Raw genomic sequence first — 15834 nt, forward strand, 5'->3', positions numbered from 1 at the left:
TTATTTGGGGAAAACGAGCTGTTGAATGAGCCGCTGGACTCCAGGGTGCTGCTCTGTGCGGGAGCCAAACTGAGGACACGGAGTAACACACTATGCAAGTTGTATCTTCTTCTTGCTATCACTTATGACAGTCGTGTTGACTCAGCATGTTAACTGCACAGTAAGCTGACTGAACATCTGAGTGTGTCGACAATGAGAGTAAAGAAATCTGACAGGGCCTGAAAGGAGCAGTCAAAGAATCAATATCTGGATGGATACAAACCCATTCGCCCCAGCATACCTCCATGTGCAAAGTCCTGACGGTGGGAAAACACATCTTTCTTCACAAACCTTTGCTCCTCCTCACTAATGAAGACATTAACATTTAAACACAGAATTGGGCTCCAGAGGCTAACAGAAGATAAATAAACCTCAAAATGGCTTTCCTTCCCCATCGCTTGTTTATTGAATCACCTTTTTCTTCTCCTTTGTTTTGTCTTCACGAGCCAATTTCCCTCTAATACCCCTCCTCTAGTGTTATAACCCTGACAGTATTAAGGCTGTACCTCTTCCTGAGCTTATCACCATTCCTTCACAGCTGCAGCGGCACGTCGCTGTGTAAATGAACTCTTTTATTATTCAAAGTGTCCGTTACTGCTGCTGCTGCTGCTGCTGCTGTCTTTAGTAATGAGATAGCTGCAGTTATCCACGAGCAGAAAGTCCGGCCTGTATTTGTCTTTAGGTCTTAACATGACTTTGTATGTATCTATAACTCTCCTCCACACACACACACACACACACACACACTGTCCTCTGTCTGTGTGAATTAAAGTCATGGTGGGCGAGGGCAGGCTCAGGCGAGCTGGTTAACTAGCTGTCACCACACAGAAGATTACATCCCCTGGAAGAGGTGTATGAATATGGACAGGTCTATCTGCAGGAAATGGCCTGTCAGGCAGACGTGGGCGTGTTGGCGCACAAGTGTGAGTTTGTGTTTAAAGGACAACAAGCTGCCTCCTTTTATTAGTGCAATCAGGAAAGCATTGTGTGGTGAAATATGATGAAGTCTGACACAAGTAAATTATACGATGGCTTCTGTTTCTGTACGTGAGATTTGATATTCACAGCAACACATCGGGGAGGTGAATATGATCAGAATAATCTAATCAGCCGAGGGTGTTACTGTAATTAAGATGTTTACATGCTCTTTATACGACCGTTTCATTGAGAGTTGTGTTGCCAATGGTTGTAGATGCTTCCAGTATAGTGTCAAAACCTTAAACACCCACATTATTTAAGGATGCTCAATTAAAACAAACCATTATCATTATTTTTTTGCATATTGTCACCAAACGTTAATGTTCCTTTGCAGAAAGCTGCACCTAAATATCTAAAAAATAAAAATACAAGAAAATGAAAACAACAAAAGCACAGATATATGTATGAACCTCTTATTATTGTCACTTTGCATGGTTAGACAGATGGATATGCCGTGCTGTAGTGAGGTTTTTAAAAGGTAATAATAAAAATAATAATACATTTTATTTAAAGGTGTCTTTCAAAGGGCTCAAGGTCATCTTACAGGGCAGTTTAAAAAAGAACAAAAATATTAAAGCGACTGATAAAAATCAACAAGACCTGATCCAATAATAAATGTGTAAATAATAAATAAAATTAACAGGATAAGATAAAGTGCAGCGAAGAGGTGTAATCAGAGTGAATATGACAGTTTAAAAAGATGTGTTTTGAAACAGGATTTGAAAATGGAAAGAGAGTGGATGTTACGGATGTCTGGTGGGAGAGAGTTCCAGACCGGCTGAAGGCTCTAGACCCCATGGTGGTCCAGCAGGCAGGTGGTGTTGTGAGATGAATGGAAGAAGATGACCTGAGAGTGCGGCTGGGTGTTTTGATGTGCAGAAGGAGGAGCGAGGTTTTGGAGGGCCTTAAAGGTGAGAATCAGAGTCTTGAAATCAATGCGAGTTTTGGGAGACAGTGTAGCTGCTGAAGGACAGGAGTGAGGGGGTTAAAGGACGAGATTCTGGACCAGAGTTCTGGACCAGTTGAAGTTTATGGATGGATTTGATAGGGAGACCAAAGAGGAAGGAATGCAAGATGTAACCAGGATGTGAACAAGTCAAGCGCTACTGTTGGGTGTGAGGGACAGGCAGAGGCAATTAATGTTACGTAGATGGAAATATTCAGAACGAGTGACATTACTGATGTGAGTTTGGAATGAAAGTGTGCTGTCGAGGATGACACCCAGAGTCATCCCCAAACTGAGGAGTTATCAATGTTTAAGTGAGAAACTGTTGAGCTTTGATCCGGTGGATTTGGTGCCGATGAGGATAACCTCAGTTTTATCACAGATAAGACGACTTCCCTTCTCTTGGCTCTTGCTTCTTTATCCATTGTTCCGACAAACAACATGGATCACAAATATTTAGTCACATTCTTAAACAATGATAATAATTCACCCAAAAGGCCAAACACTGCTGGTTTTAATTGTGGTTTGAGTTTTTTGAAGTGAGGCTGTATGAGGTTCTTGTCAACGTGGCTCTTGTTAAGAAAAGCCAGCTTGAGGTCCCACATAGAGCAGATCCGCTATTTTGGGCTGTGGTTAGCAGAAAAGAATGCAAAGAAATTACATAATAACATTTATACTTTACAGGAGGAAGTCTAATCAATGCAGGAAACTCTTAGTCTGAACAGTATGGACAAACACGAGGATGCACCATCTGTGGTATTTTCAGAAAAGTGAAGTTTGATTTCAGCAGCAGTGACACTTCTGACTCGAACAGCTGACACATGGACGGCGTAATAAATTGCACGACATCTGTGAGAATACAATATCCTCCTGTCCCCACTGTGAACAGCATTTTATCCTTTTATGACTATTTGACGTGTTTGTTACAAACTGCTGGCTGAAAGAGCTGATTAAGTATGGTGCATGAAGGGCCTTTGTGCAGAAGACATCACGGTGAAGCAGGGACAGGATTCTTATTCTTGAAGTAGCATGCACATACGGTTATTGTTATCCCTTTTTTATGTTTTGTTTTATGACATTGTTTTGTGATCAATTTTTTATTCAAATTTTTTACAACAGAGAAATACATTTTCTCTCTGTAGGATCGCCATAGCACGAATGACAAACATAGGCAGGCAAAAGAAAATTAGAAAGAAAAACAAAAAACAAACCCCCCACTCCACCCCATCCCCCAAGCACCTTCCCACCCCATTCCAAGGACCCCGCAGACAAACAAAGATTTGATCATAGCAACAACTTCAGAGTATTCATGGTGTCGAGCTGACTTGTCACATTATTGGTTTTAGCATGATGCATTTCTGCCCCACATTCCATGCTGGCAACATCAATAAAACCCAACAGCCAATTCTGCACTGATAGTGAGTGGGGAGGTTTCCATCTATAGGCTATATTTTTTTTGGCAGCAGTCAGGCCAGCCAAAAAAAAACCACGCCTCTGTTTAAAAGACAGTTTTAAGTTAGAGCTGTCGTTGAGCAAGAGCACATTGAGGGAGAGCGGAATAGGTTTTGCCATTATGCGGGACAATGTGCGAGATACCTCCCTCCAGAAAAGGAAAGTACCCGTGCTGTCATAAGGACAGAAGCTACAATAAGGAAATGGTTGGACCTTCATTTTATGTAAAGTACGAGGTGTATAATAACTGCCGTGAATAAAATTAAAATGAATAACTTGACAGACAGCAATCTTAACTGGCATCTAATCTAGAAAAACACTCTTCTATCCTCCAGAAATCCTAATCATCATGGCATACTTTTTTAATTGGCTATGGTATTTGGTACTTTAGACCCAGTCTGCAGCAGTAAATGGCTTTGCAGGAACTTGGTCTAGCTTCTCCTAACGGGCACTCTGCAGAAAGTTATGTACATGTTGTACACTCTCTGTTAGTAATACTTCATACAGCTTTAAAAATGATTATATCCTTTATTTGGGACTACTTTCTGTAGCAGAGTTGCAGACTTCTTTGCACAATAATCAGCGATGCTCGGGTGGTGTGATGCAAAGCAATGCAGACAGGCTTCATTAGTACGAGTTCACTGTGGGTTCGGGTATCTTTGTGGATTTTGTTAGAGAACTGAGAATAATTTTTCACTTCCACCAGACGTTATTATTATTCTAAGGAGTATTTCTGGTTGTGTTTCTAAAAGAATATGATAATGTCGGGAGCTTTTTGTAAAAGAGGCTCCTCTCAGCAGAGCCACTTGAATATGGTACTACAGTAAACAACCCTGAAAGGACTCATAACAGCACTAGCAGAGTCCTCCTGCACAGTGCAAGTACCCATTTTCTCTCCACAGAGACCCTGCTTATTCAGAGTGTATTCCTGCTATGAAGAGTAAGCCAGTGCACATGCCAGCTGATCTTCCCTTAGGAGAGAGCGAGAGGCTGCTGGGAGATAAATAATGCCATTTCACTGACAGCCGCTGTGTCAGTGACATGAGCATCCATCTGCTGAAGCGCAGACCGGATAGACGAGGCTTACTGAACGCATTCCACCCAGTCGCAGTGGGAGACAGCTGATCCACTTGGCTCTGGTTCTGATCCGTTTGACCCCTGCCTGGAGGTGACCCCAATCTGCTCGGCCGTGAGTGGGTTTGTGCAGCAGCGATGGGTAGGACTGGGATTTCCAAAGCAGGGAAGGAGATGAGGGCTGGGGTCAGCATTTGGACAAAGACGGAGAGGAGAGAAAGGAATGTGGATGAGGCAGGAGCGGGATGAAGCTGCGGCTTGGGGTCAGAACCAGTACTTAAGATTGGATTAAGGGATTGATCTCAGGAGGGAAAAATGCAACTTACATACCTGCACCTCGACAGCAGTGCCTGGACTCCTGAGGATGCAGATAGTGGAAGAATTAAAGCTATTTGAGCTTGAACCAGTGATTATTTGGATTAATTATTTTGTCCAAGTGATAGAAATGCTTCAAATCACTCAGGTTTTTACATCCATCCAGCTGACAATCACAGGTCAAAACAGCTGTCATGACAAAGACACAACTATTTTTACACTTAAATCACATCAAACTGTGAAAGCAGTCACTCTACTGCTCTGAAGGAGATGTGTTATATCTTTAAAAAAGTCACTCAGACAAAGTCATCTGTTAATCCTACTGGTGAATTAAAACTTTCTCCAAGAGGAAAAGAGGAAAGGGCTTCACTTCACTCAGAAATGTGTGTGTTGCATCAGATTTAGCTGCTCATTAAGAAACTTTAATCATTTTTATTTGCATTAGCTCAGCGCTGCACCTGCCTCCTTAATAGACCAGGACATGCTACTCCTGCAGGATGCATATCAACAGAGTTTTCCCAAACCCCAAGCTTTCACTTCAGAACTTTTCCAGTCAAATACTCAGTGTTTCAAGTCCTTTTAAGCCATCTTCAACCATCATGTGACTGTAACAGACATAAAGAAAGCTGCAGCTCAGATCCTGAAGCTCACCAGAGAAACAGAATGTTTTATACAAGCAGCTCTAGCAGTGGTAGCTTGTTTTAGGGAGGACTACATAACCTGGCATTCAAACTTTAAGAATTTGACTAGTAGGGGATCCTTCTCCTGAAAAACATGCTCAGTTACTTCAAACTAAGATGCAGCCGCTCAGTTTGCAGCCCCCTCTGACATCCTGTCCCCTGAGATGAAGGGCATCACGGAAATACTGATGTTACGTTTATGTTTCACATGAAAGATGCTATTCACAGTACGGTGCTTTAATGCTTATACAGCTTTTTTTGGCACTTCATCAGTACGATGTACCAACACTACATTCATGTTCATGTAATGTTGGCAGGATAGCCCAAGTAGGTGAGTTCAAATATATGGAGCGATGCCTGCAAGCAAGTTCGTATCCTCCTTTCTAGTCTCTTCTCCTGCTCTGCTCAAATCCTGCTCTCATCTTTCAGCCACACGCAGCCTGCAGGTGGAAGCAGAGGTGGAAACATGCATATAGATATATGCATACATAAGCGTGCTTGTGAAATAAATCTGTGAGGAGTGATGAGGCAGGAGCTGGAACACAAACAGTATTCTGCTGCTGCTATAAATGTTTCAAACAATACAACCTTGAGTCATCTGACTGAAATATAGATAAGTGTGAATGCACTGATAAGCTCACAATAGCTAGCTTTAGTTTAGAGGGAAGCTGATTGAGATATCCTGATGCTTTCTCACTTAGTGATGGAGAAAGTTCTGGAGCGTCAGTTGTCTTCTTCACAGTGGCGAGTCTGTCTGACCCGCTCTCACTGCAGATCTCTCTAATCCGTCCGTCCTCTCTGACAACAGAAGCATTATTGGGGGTCTTTGTGTGAAGGTCAGACGGTCTGTTTGTGTCTGGCTGCTTGGGTGGTCTGTAAGTGAGCCGGGGAGGGTCAGCAGTTTGTAGATCCAGCAGAATATGCATGCAGAGATCAGGGTCATGACATCTGACCTTGCAGGAATTCCTCTGCGACAGAACTCTCTCTCTGCACATGCTCTCACATATGTTGAGATGAACACAGACCCTCCCTGATGGATAGTGGAGAACTCCCTTTCAACATGCGGTTACATGAGTTCATTACTCTCTGAGTTTGGATTTCACTGTCCGAGCTTGGGGTTTCCATGAAGGATTCTCAGAGAGGAGAAAAGAAAGAGCAGATTCACTCTTTCTCAGAGATCTAATCACATTTAACTGAAGATGGGCTTAATGGGAGTTGGATTTATTCCTCTTGTTTTTCAAGTCTCTGTCTGCAGGGAAACATCCTCTGCATCATCTCAGTTTGTGAAAACGTGTGTTTGAGTTGTTAAAAAAAGAAGAATCTGTCTCAGGTGGTGAAATACAATCCCGTTTTTAAGACGTGTAATTATGGCTATTAGGATATGATTTGTGATTACATGTAATTTGATTTGTAAACACAGTCTTTGTCCTGCTCAGGCGAATACCTGACATTATAACTAAGAACAACAGAGAGTTATTTCATGTTACTGTTGTTCTCCAGCTTCATTGCTGAGTTTCATGTCAGGATTCTTAAGATTACAGTAATTATTACAGTAATTATCCCAGGACTGGTTTCTGGTGAAAACAGGGAGACAGGGAGTGCAGCAAGAAAGAAGTATGATGCTGACACAGCTGTGTTGTGTTGGCTCTACTCCCACACATTTTTTGTGAATAAAGAAAGTAATGCTTCACGATGCCGGAGCTGACCCACTTTTAAAGCAGTTGTAGCTCTTCTTAAAAAAAGGAGCCAAACTTTAACCACACGAAAATAAGTCCAGTCAGTCGGCTTGGCTGTATTAATCCAACTTTATTTCAGCTGCAGACGTTTGTGTTTGGTATCTTGGCCTCATCACTCCTTACAGGTTAACTTTACATGCAGACATTAAGGAGTGATGTCTGATCTTTGCATTAGCTGTTCACATCCTCAAAAATTAACACCATGTGGATGCAAAATGCAGTGTGCATATGAGTGACAGGGGCTCGACTGCAGTTTTCCACATCCGTGTATGTGTCAGATCCAGTGCACTGCAACAAGCATGCCTTTTAAAGAAGCTGGCAAGGGATGAGTTCTCATAGTCGATATGGAAACCTGCAGAACTAAATGGAAACAAGACTAGGAGGAAGTCCGAGCACAGAGGAAAAACTTAGTGGAGGCCATCAGAGCGTTCTGTCAACCAGTCATCACTCCCCTGAGCTGACTCAAGGATTCATCACTCCCTGAGCTGCTGAGATCCAGAATGAACATGACAGTAACCTCTGTGACTTCTGCCATGTCTACTTGTTTACATGCTGCATACCACCTGAGCTCTCTGATGCTCCCTATAGAGGTACCCTCTGTGAAGTGTATAGTCGAATATGTATAATTGCGTTAATGAGTTTGTGCACGGGAACGCAAGGTCAAACAGCGGGGAATATCTACGGCTTTACATCCCTGTTGCTGGCATCAAATTTATGACCGTTGGGCAGAAACCTTGTATCTCCAAAACCACTACTTTTCAGGAAGTAAAAAGTGACTATCTTTTTTCACATCTGACACATTCTGACAGCCACGATATATATTTTATCAACATTTATATTTTAAAAATCAAATACAGGGTTTAAATCGTTTGCAAACCAACAAAATCTGTGTTTATGAACATTTTACGCAGCATCCCACCTTTTCTGGAGTTGGGGTCATAGTCGAACAGAAGAAGCATAAAGTAAAAGCACTCCCAAGTCCAGCCTCCCAAGTCTGCTCATGTTTATTTTCCACACAGTCACAGGCAGTTAAAACTGAAGCAATGTCTGACTTAAGCAGCAACCTCCAGTCTCAAAATATGAAACCCATGCAGAAGTGCTAAAAACTGCAGTTCCCCAAGTGTCCACTTTAGGCTGGCGGCAGAAACGCCTGAAACCACATACACACACATTCAAAGAAGACGATCTTTACAGCAGAAATAAACATGTTTACAGTCTGGTTCAAAAAACAGTTTAGGTCTGAATAGCTAATTTCTCTATCAGCACACACTGTACGGGGGTGAATTTTTTATAAGTCTTTACTTTTGAAGTTATTAAACTTACAAGTTTTTTCCCAAATAAGGGCATGGCTGACTTGATTCACAGGTGGGCACCCTGTAGCTGTTAGCGAAAAGCACAAAGGCCCGCCTCTTTACTTCACAGTAGCTCGGTCAATGTTAGGTTGAGTTCAGCATTTCCAATATGGCACCTGCTGACAATCGGCTTCGAAACAGCGCTTCAGAAACAGATGGAGGACGTCACAGAGACTACGTCCATTTATTATACAGTCAAGTCAATTTGAGAACACACCTGTGACTGTAGTCTTCTATTCACAACCCTACTTTGAGATTAGAAAGAACTATGCACACAGTTTTTTCCTGCTAATCTGACAAATGTCAATCGCTTTGTCATCCATGGTGGAACCCTCTCTTGTTTCTCATACAGATGCCCGAGGTAGCTTCGAGTTGTATCTGTCGTCTTTCTTAGAAGTGTTTACCGCGAGTGTTTGACACAGGACTCTCCAGAGTAAAAACTCTGCGTTGTTTGACCCCTCCATCGTCCCCTGAACTACTTCCTCTCTGCAGACTGAGCTCCCACATCCTGAGTTTGGAAGAGTTGCTCTAAGCGTCTTATAGTGCTGAGGTTGGTTTTACATTGAAGAAAGTTGAAAGCCTGGTGAGACTCATGTAGATGTTAAACGGTTCCTTGTGCTTCTGTACGACATGCTGAAGGACAAGGAGATTACACGGGTTATTTAGTTCAGTGTTTCTCAGAAGCTAAAGAACGAACTGTGAATAACAACAGCCTCAGAAGAAGAGTTCTAAGTGAGCCGCTTTGATGGCTGCTGTCAGGCTCTGCAGTGATGTTTCAGCTCTTTTCCTGCACTCCCAGCTGTACACTTTCCCCCGCTGTTGTCCTCATAAAGACTTTGACATTCACACCCGGCCTCAAACCCCCCCTCCACTCAGCAGCGCCCCTCTTCACTTCAAAGGCCGCTGAACATTTACATCAATAATGCAGGGAAGATTTCAGCTCTGCAGACCAGATCCAGATCCACTTGCATGCCCCCTCATTCCCCCTTGTGACCCCTGTAACACTCCAAAAACCTTTCCCCCTCATTCATAACTCATCTGTCTGCAGAGGGTTCACTTTGTCCCATCATGATCCTGCTCGTTCAGACTGGGAGATTTAACACTGAGGCTCTCGTCACTGACACAGTCTCTATTATCTCTACTAAGCTATTTTCAGTGTGAACGTAGATCTTCCCTTGACGGTCATCCAGAGACCTCTTTTATAGGCCGGGCATGTTGATAGTGGAGCAGGCAGGTACTCAGAGAGAGACAGGGAGAGTATAAACACACACAAAGAGACTGCAGGCAGCATCATGAGGTGACAGCAACAACCTCTGGGCCATGATGCCACACAGAGGAGCAATACAGGAAAAAATCAAGGATGTTTTTACTGCCTTATACTCAGATTTTAAGCAGTTCATCCAATACTATGATGTGCATGTCAAGTTTGGTGTGATTATAAGTCGCATTCCTGGAAATAAGGCTTGTAGATTGATATTTGGAGTATTCTCAGATGTAAAAAAGCACAGGGTTTTGAAAAAAATGTTGGAAATGCATACACAGAAGCCTCATGAGTTTTTTCATCAGTAAGAGGTTGAGGCGCTGAAGCTGCAAACCCAGCTCTCTTTGTCCTGATGGAAGTCTCTCCGTCTGGCCTCATGGAGCTTTACTGCCCTCTTGTGTCGATGTTGTGTTATTACTTGAACTATGACTGACATTTGTGTCAAGCCAACATGAGGTAAACAAGCTTCTGACCTTCTTAAATTCCCCTGATTGTCATTGAATTTTACTTCCTGTCCCTTTAACTGAATCTGTTTGTATTTCCTGACCTGTGATTTATATCTTTGACTTATATTCTCTCAACCTTAGCTGTAACTTGTTTTTCTTAATCTCTCAGCAACGTTGGCGAGTCTCCCCTAAAACAAATTTATCTCAATAATCCCCTAACACCCTTACATCCAGTGTTTGCATGCTTCAGTTGCAAAATCCTCCCTGAACGCTGACTCTACTCAGAGCGAGCTGCAGTTCAGAGACAACCGGGCAATCTGGAAACTATTATGCTGCTTAGCTGTGATGGATCATGTGGAAGGCATGTCCGCTGCTCTGGGTTTTGTCATCATAAACCCCGGCTGTGTGCGTGAGAACTCCGCCAGCCTTTCCATAAAAGATGCACTTATCATGACTGTTGCACAAGCAATGAGATGCCTGTGGAGGACGTCCAAGTTATTCATACAGCTGCACAGTTTCTCTTTACTTTATCTCTCACACACCTTGTAATAATGCAGGAACAATATCTATGATCAATAAGACCCATAACGTGAGCCAACTAGTTTACTCATCTGACTACCTTTGATGGACATGAACAACAAATGCTGCATGTTTTAGCACAAAGGTATCACAAGTGCAGTTGTCGTTCTTTATATTTGATCTTCAATGTAACAAACAGATTCTTGTATTGTCTGTGAATGAGTCAGAAATCAATGCTGGGATGCTTAACCGTCGTCACTACGTGAATTTCTTTTGTATCTGAGTACTCTAAAAATGTGCATAAAAACTGACTCCCCATTTGGTTTCTTTCAGGTCCTCGGCACCCCATCTGAGGACACCTGGCCTGGTGTTAACTCTCTGCCTCACTTCAAACAAGGTGAGACCTTCTATGTCATAAAGTAGCTTCTACATTTAGACTGAAACAACCTTCACTTACTTCTTTAACCGTCTCTAAACTGAATCACATAAATCCTAGTTCATAATAAAGAACAGATTTTAGGCTAAAGGGTTACCAATTTTTGTAATTATACATCAAAATAAGGGCATCAGGACTGCAAAATAAAGTGTTATAACTAGCCTAAAGCTATTTATCATAGGTTCATAAAGCTGGGGGGTGGGCATGAGACTTTTTCTGAATCAGTGAAATCTTAGCATGAAGTCAACAACATAGTTTGTGCTCAGCATGGTGCCCATTGTGAGGTATCTATCTGTATGCAGCCATGTTTTACTGCAGACGCAGGTGACAAAGTCTGCGTGTTAGCACGGTACCTGATGATATATTTAGTATTGATACTAATGATAACATGAAAGTTTCCCCTTACAAAATGTTTACCAAACTGTTAGCATGAGGTCCTCTAACACTCAGCTTTCTGAATGATACTCGTTAGCAACTTAAAGACAAAGTCGGCATGTGAGGCTTGTTCCTTGATGATCAAGTCAATCATTCTGAGTTGTCCAACAACTGTTAGCATGGGAGCTTCTTTGCTAACAGATAAGCTAATCATTTTATCAAACAGTTGGACTTACAGCGATCTTTCTGTCTAATCACTAAATCCAAGCACCATACCTTGGGGGACCGGGCCTTTGCCATAGCCGCCCCCACCCTCTGGAACTCTCTCCCCCCACACATCCGTGCTTCTGACTCACTTCTTTCATTTAAGAAACAGTTAAAAACTTACCTTTTCAAACAGGCATTCCCCTCACATTAACTTTTCCACCTCTTCCCTTGTCCTCTGCTTGTCTTGTATGTCTTTATTTGTATTTATTTATTTATTTGTCTCTCTTGTAAAGCGTCTTTGAGTTATTTAAAAGCGCTATATAAAACTTAGGTATTATTATTATTATTAATCATGTGCGATGATTGCACTGACTTCTTTATCTGCACCTTTATACAAAAGCATGGAGAGTGCACACCTTGCAAACCAACCACACTGTAGCCCGCATAGCATAAACACCCAGCTTCAAGCTAACACTTTAGATTTGTTGATCATCTTGTGGAGGTGTGGTTGCATGGGTAAGAAGTCAGCTCAGTCATGAATGAAAACTGCAACTATCCTGCAAATAACAATCAAAGACACCCTGAAGGATTACTGTACGACTGAGATGCCTTCATTGTACATGGCAGATTATTTAAAAACAGGCATCTCGTTGTGACCGACTCAGGACTTCATGAGGGTCAGACCTGAGTAGGTTGCATAGGTACTTCTTACTCCTGCAACCACCCCTTCACAAGATGAATTAAGCACCTGTGGTTGATAAAAAAAAAAAAAAAAAGACCCAGCAGAGCTTCTTCTCCTTTGTCTTCTAACATTTTAAACCCTCTCAGTTTCATTAAAAAAATCGTTGGTCCCATGCTTACACCTGAGCTGAGGCATGACAACAGCTTGCGAACACCTAACCAGTTACATCCTGGATATGACGTGCAGACCTGCCCTGAGCCCGTTCTCTACCATGCTAATGTTTCAGAATCCAGACTTTATGAAGCCATCAAACGTACTGTCACTCAATATGACAGCCAGAGAACCAAAGCCAGTCTTCTACCTGCACATTGAAATGAAGCGATGGCACAGTCTCCCAAAACCCACTGTCCTCCATTAATGCAGCAGCAGGAGCAGGAACAGGAGCAGGGTGGGGTGGGGTGGGGTGGCAGCTCTGCCAGGGCAGCCGTGCCCTCTGGGAGCTCATTAGGGCTTTTTAGAGGGAACATGAATAGTGGGACTGCAGATTAGTGTTCGCTCACAGAGAGACGAGGAGCCTGAGTGGAGGAGAGGGGACAGGGAAGACGGACATAAAGAGGGTTTGGAGTGATGGTGTGGGGCAGTGAGACATGTGACCCGGCCACCCATCTCCAGTGGCCAATTAGAGACCAACTGGGGTGACTGTCGTGGTCACATGCACACACAACACATACAAATGTAATCTCTCATCCTGTGACCATGGTGACAGTTGGCTCTTGTTTGTCTCGCACACACTGTGTTGAACAGCTGTGCAGCTGTCTAAGCCACAGACACACACACACACATGGGGCAGCTTTGCCTGAGTCCAGCCTCGGAGCACTGCATCTGTTCATAAGGAGTCTGCAGATCTGATGTTATTAAGGCTGCTCTTCACAGGAGGAGTGGGATGGAGTAAAACTTTACCTCGAAGTGCGGTAAAGTAAAAAAAATAGGCAGCATGTGCGGTCAATAATGATCAGGGCAATCATCACATCTCTGCAAAACCATATGAACCAAATGCACCATAAACGTTAGATGATATCACTACATGTTTTGAAGTGAACAACTTAAAAGTAGAAGGGAAAAAAACTATTAAGTGAATATTATGGTTGGAATAAATCTAAATTTAAAAGAATATATATAAGTCAGAATGAGATGAATATTTAATTATTCAAAGATTCTGAGAAAACTCGAATTCAGACCCAGGAAAAATATCTTTGTTTGGTTTGGAGCAGTGGGAGTGCCAACAGAAAGTACTTCAGTGAAAGAAGAGGGAGAAGAAAATTAATGAAGACTTATTATTTAAAAAAAAAAAAAAAGGATATACAAAAGTTAAGATAAAATGTTGAATTACAAAGACACAAATGAAGGAAAGGAATTGCATGTACTTTGTTTACTTGTTGTATAAAGACAACAGTGTGAGTAGGATTTTTTCTCTCTGTCTTTGTTCCTGTTTTTATTTCGTATCTTTGTATTGTGCCATTTATTTATTGCTGTTTCTCAACTTTTCTTCATTTGTTTTGGTTTCCATTGAAGCTGCCAGTCAGTTGGCTTTGGGCAGCTCTTACTTCTCAGACTTCAAAGGTACATTGCGTAGGAATATTTAGTCGAGACAAGAAGTTCCTGTGATGTATAAGTATGATCATCTGTTTGTCGAGTTATTACCATTAAAAAAACCTATCAATACAGATTATTTTGCACACAATAACAACCGGTGCATTTTGTGCAGCCAATCACTCAAAACAAAAATGCGTATGTTACTAGTTTTTCCATTATATAGAAAAAAAACTTTTATTCTAAGATTTATATATCCATATTCTAATATGCATATACTATTATAGTATTCATATTTATTTTATTATTTATATTTATATTTATTTAATTGTTATTTCTCTAATTCTAACAAAAAACTAACATATTCTTACAAATATTTTCATTTTAAACCGAGTCTGTTCTTCAAAAATGCTGCTAATACTACTCACTGTACCTTTAAATTACATTTCTGGAAAATAATTAAAATAAAAATGAGAAAGAAATAAAAAAAAAAATGTAACTGCAACTCTTACTCAAACTTAATCTTGTTTTATTATTATTTTTATTTACAATCATAATTGTTTTGCTTCTTATCCAGAAAGTATTTTTAAAGCCTTAAAGTTTTTAGAAAATATTGCAACCAACTTTTTTGGCATCTAGGATCATTAATGACTTTGTTTCTTTAAACTTGAAAAAGGTGTTTAAGCCACACTTCACAGCTGCATTTGCTGATTAAAATGCATCGATGTGTATTTAATTCCTGGTGACATTAACTTTTAATGAAGCTTATAAGTGAGAAAAGACAAACAAAGAATGCTCTGTTGTGTATTTATAAGTGTTATAAGACAGATTCATGTTAATGTGAATGTAAGAAGTCTGGTATTTAGCTGCAGACTCTGTGCTCAGCAGCAGATGGCAGTGTTGCGTCAGTCTGAAAGTCCTCCCTGTGATGGAGGATGAGTCTCCACAGCAGCACTGAGCCCCTCTGAGCCGACTGTCATCTGCATGCATTTCCCCAAAAAACACAAAGACTGTTTCACTCTTCTGCTCATGATTCATCACACTCACTTCATCCTTCGTATGCAGAGTTCTCTCCATCATGTTTTTCATCCCTATCATTGCAGCACATGTTTTTAAAAGCTTGGATTTCAGACATGACTGCGTGGCTTGACCTCAGAGCGGAGACGCCACTTATTTTTAACATTTTTGTGGTTCCTAAAAAAGTTCTCAGATAGCTCGAGTCATATCTCCATTTAACTGTCTCCCCATGTTTAGTGCTCTGTTAGGTCAGACATGTACACCGCATCCTGAGTCAGAGCGATTTGAGGGTTTCTTAAGGTTGTTTTTATACGTCGGGATGTATTGATTCATTGATGCAATCATTTTGGAGCGATTTTTAATCTTATTTATCTCTCTAGTACTCGACTTTAACCAGTTTTAGAAGGACTTCTTGTGATCAACTAGTTCTCAATTTATGTTTTTATACAGTATACCTATGATAAGAAATGCTTAGAGCTTATCAGGAGTGTACATTGGCATATCAGTGGTGATATCAGATGCTCAGAGACACTGCCCTAGCTTTTTGGGGGCGAATGATAACCAGGACTTCAACCCAGGCCGCTCAAGAAAACCAAAGCCAGTGTTGAGTTATTCTCTCAGCCCTCTCAGTGATGTGTTTCCCTAACTTAACCGAGTATTTTCTCTGATTAAATTGATTTAGCACACTCACAGTTACAAAATAATGATGTCTTAGAGAGCAGAAAAGTG

General features: G+C 41.4%; 1 protein-coding gene across 2 annotated transcripts in view; it reads left to right on the top strand.

The window, feature by feature from the left end:
- The window catches only part of cdk14 (cyclin-dependent kinase 14), a 194665-nt gene that overhangs the window by 116639 nt on the left and 62192 nt on the right, over positions 1–15834 (top strand). For both annotated transcript variants that reach the window (XM_034698459.1, XM_034698458.1), the window contains one exon: positions 11132–11195. In XM_034698459.1, coding sequence (XP_034554350.1) covers positions 11132–11195 — 64 coding nt within the window. The remainder of the gene's footprint in view (positions 1–11131; positions 11196–15834) is intronic.

This window comes from Notolabrus celidotus, chromosome 12, assembly GCF_009762535.1.
Source record: "Notolabrus celidotus isolate fNotCel1 chromosome 12, fNotCel1.pri, whole genome shotgun sequence".
Classification (NCBI taxonomy): Eukaryota; Metazoa; Chordata; class Actinopteri; order Labriformes; family Labridae; genus Notolabrus; species Notolabrus celidotus.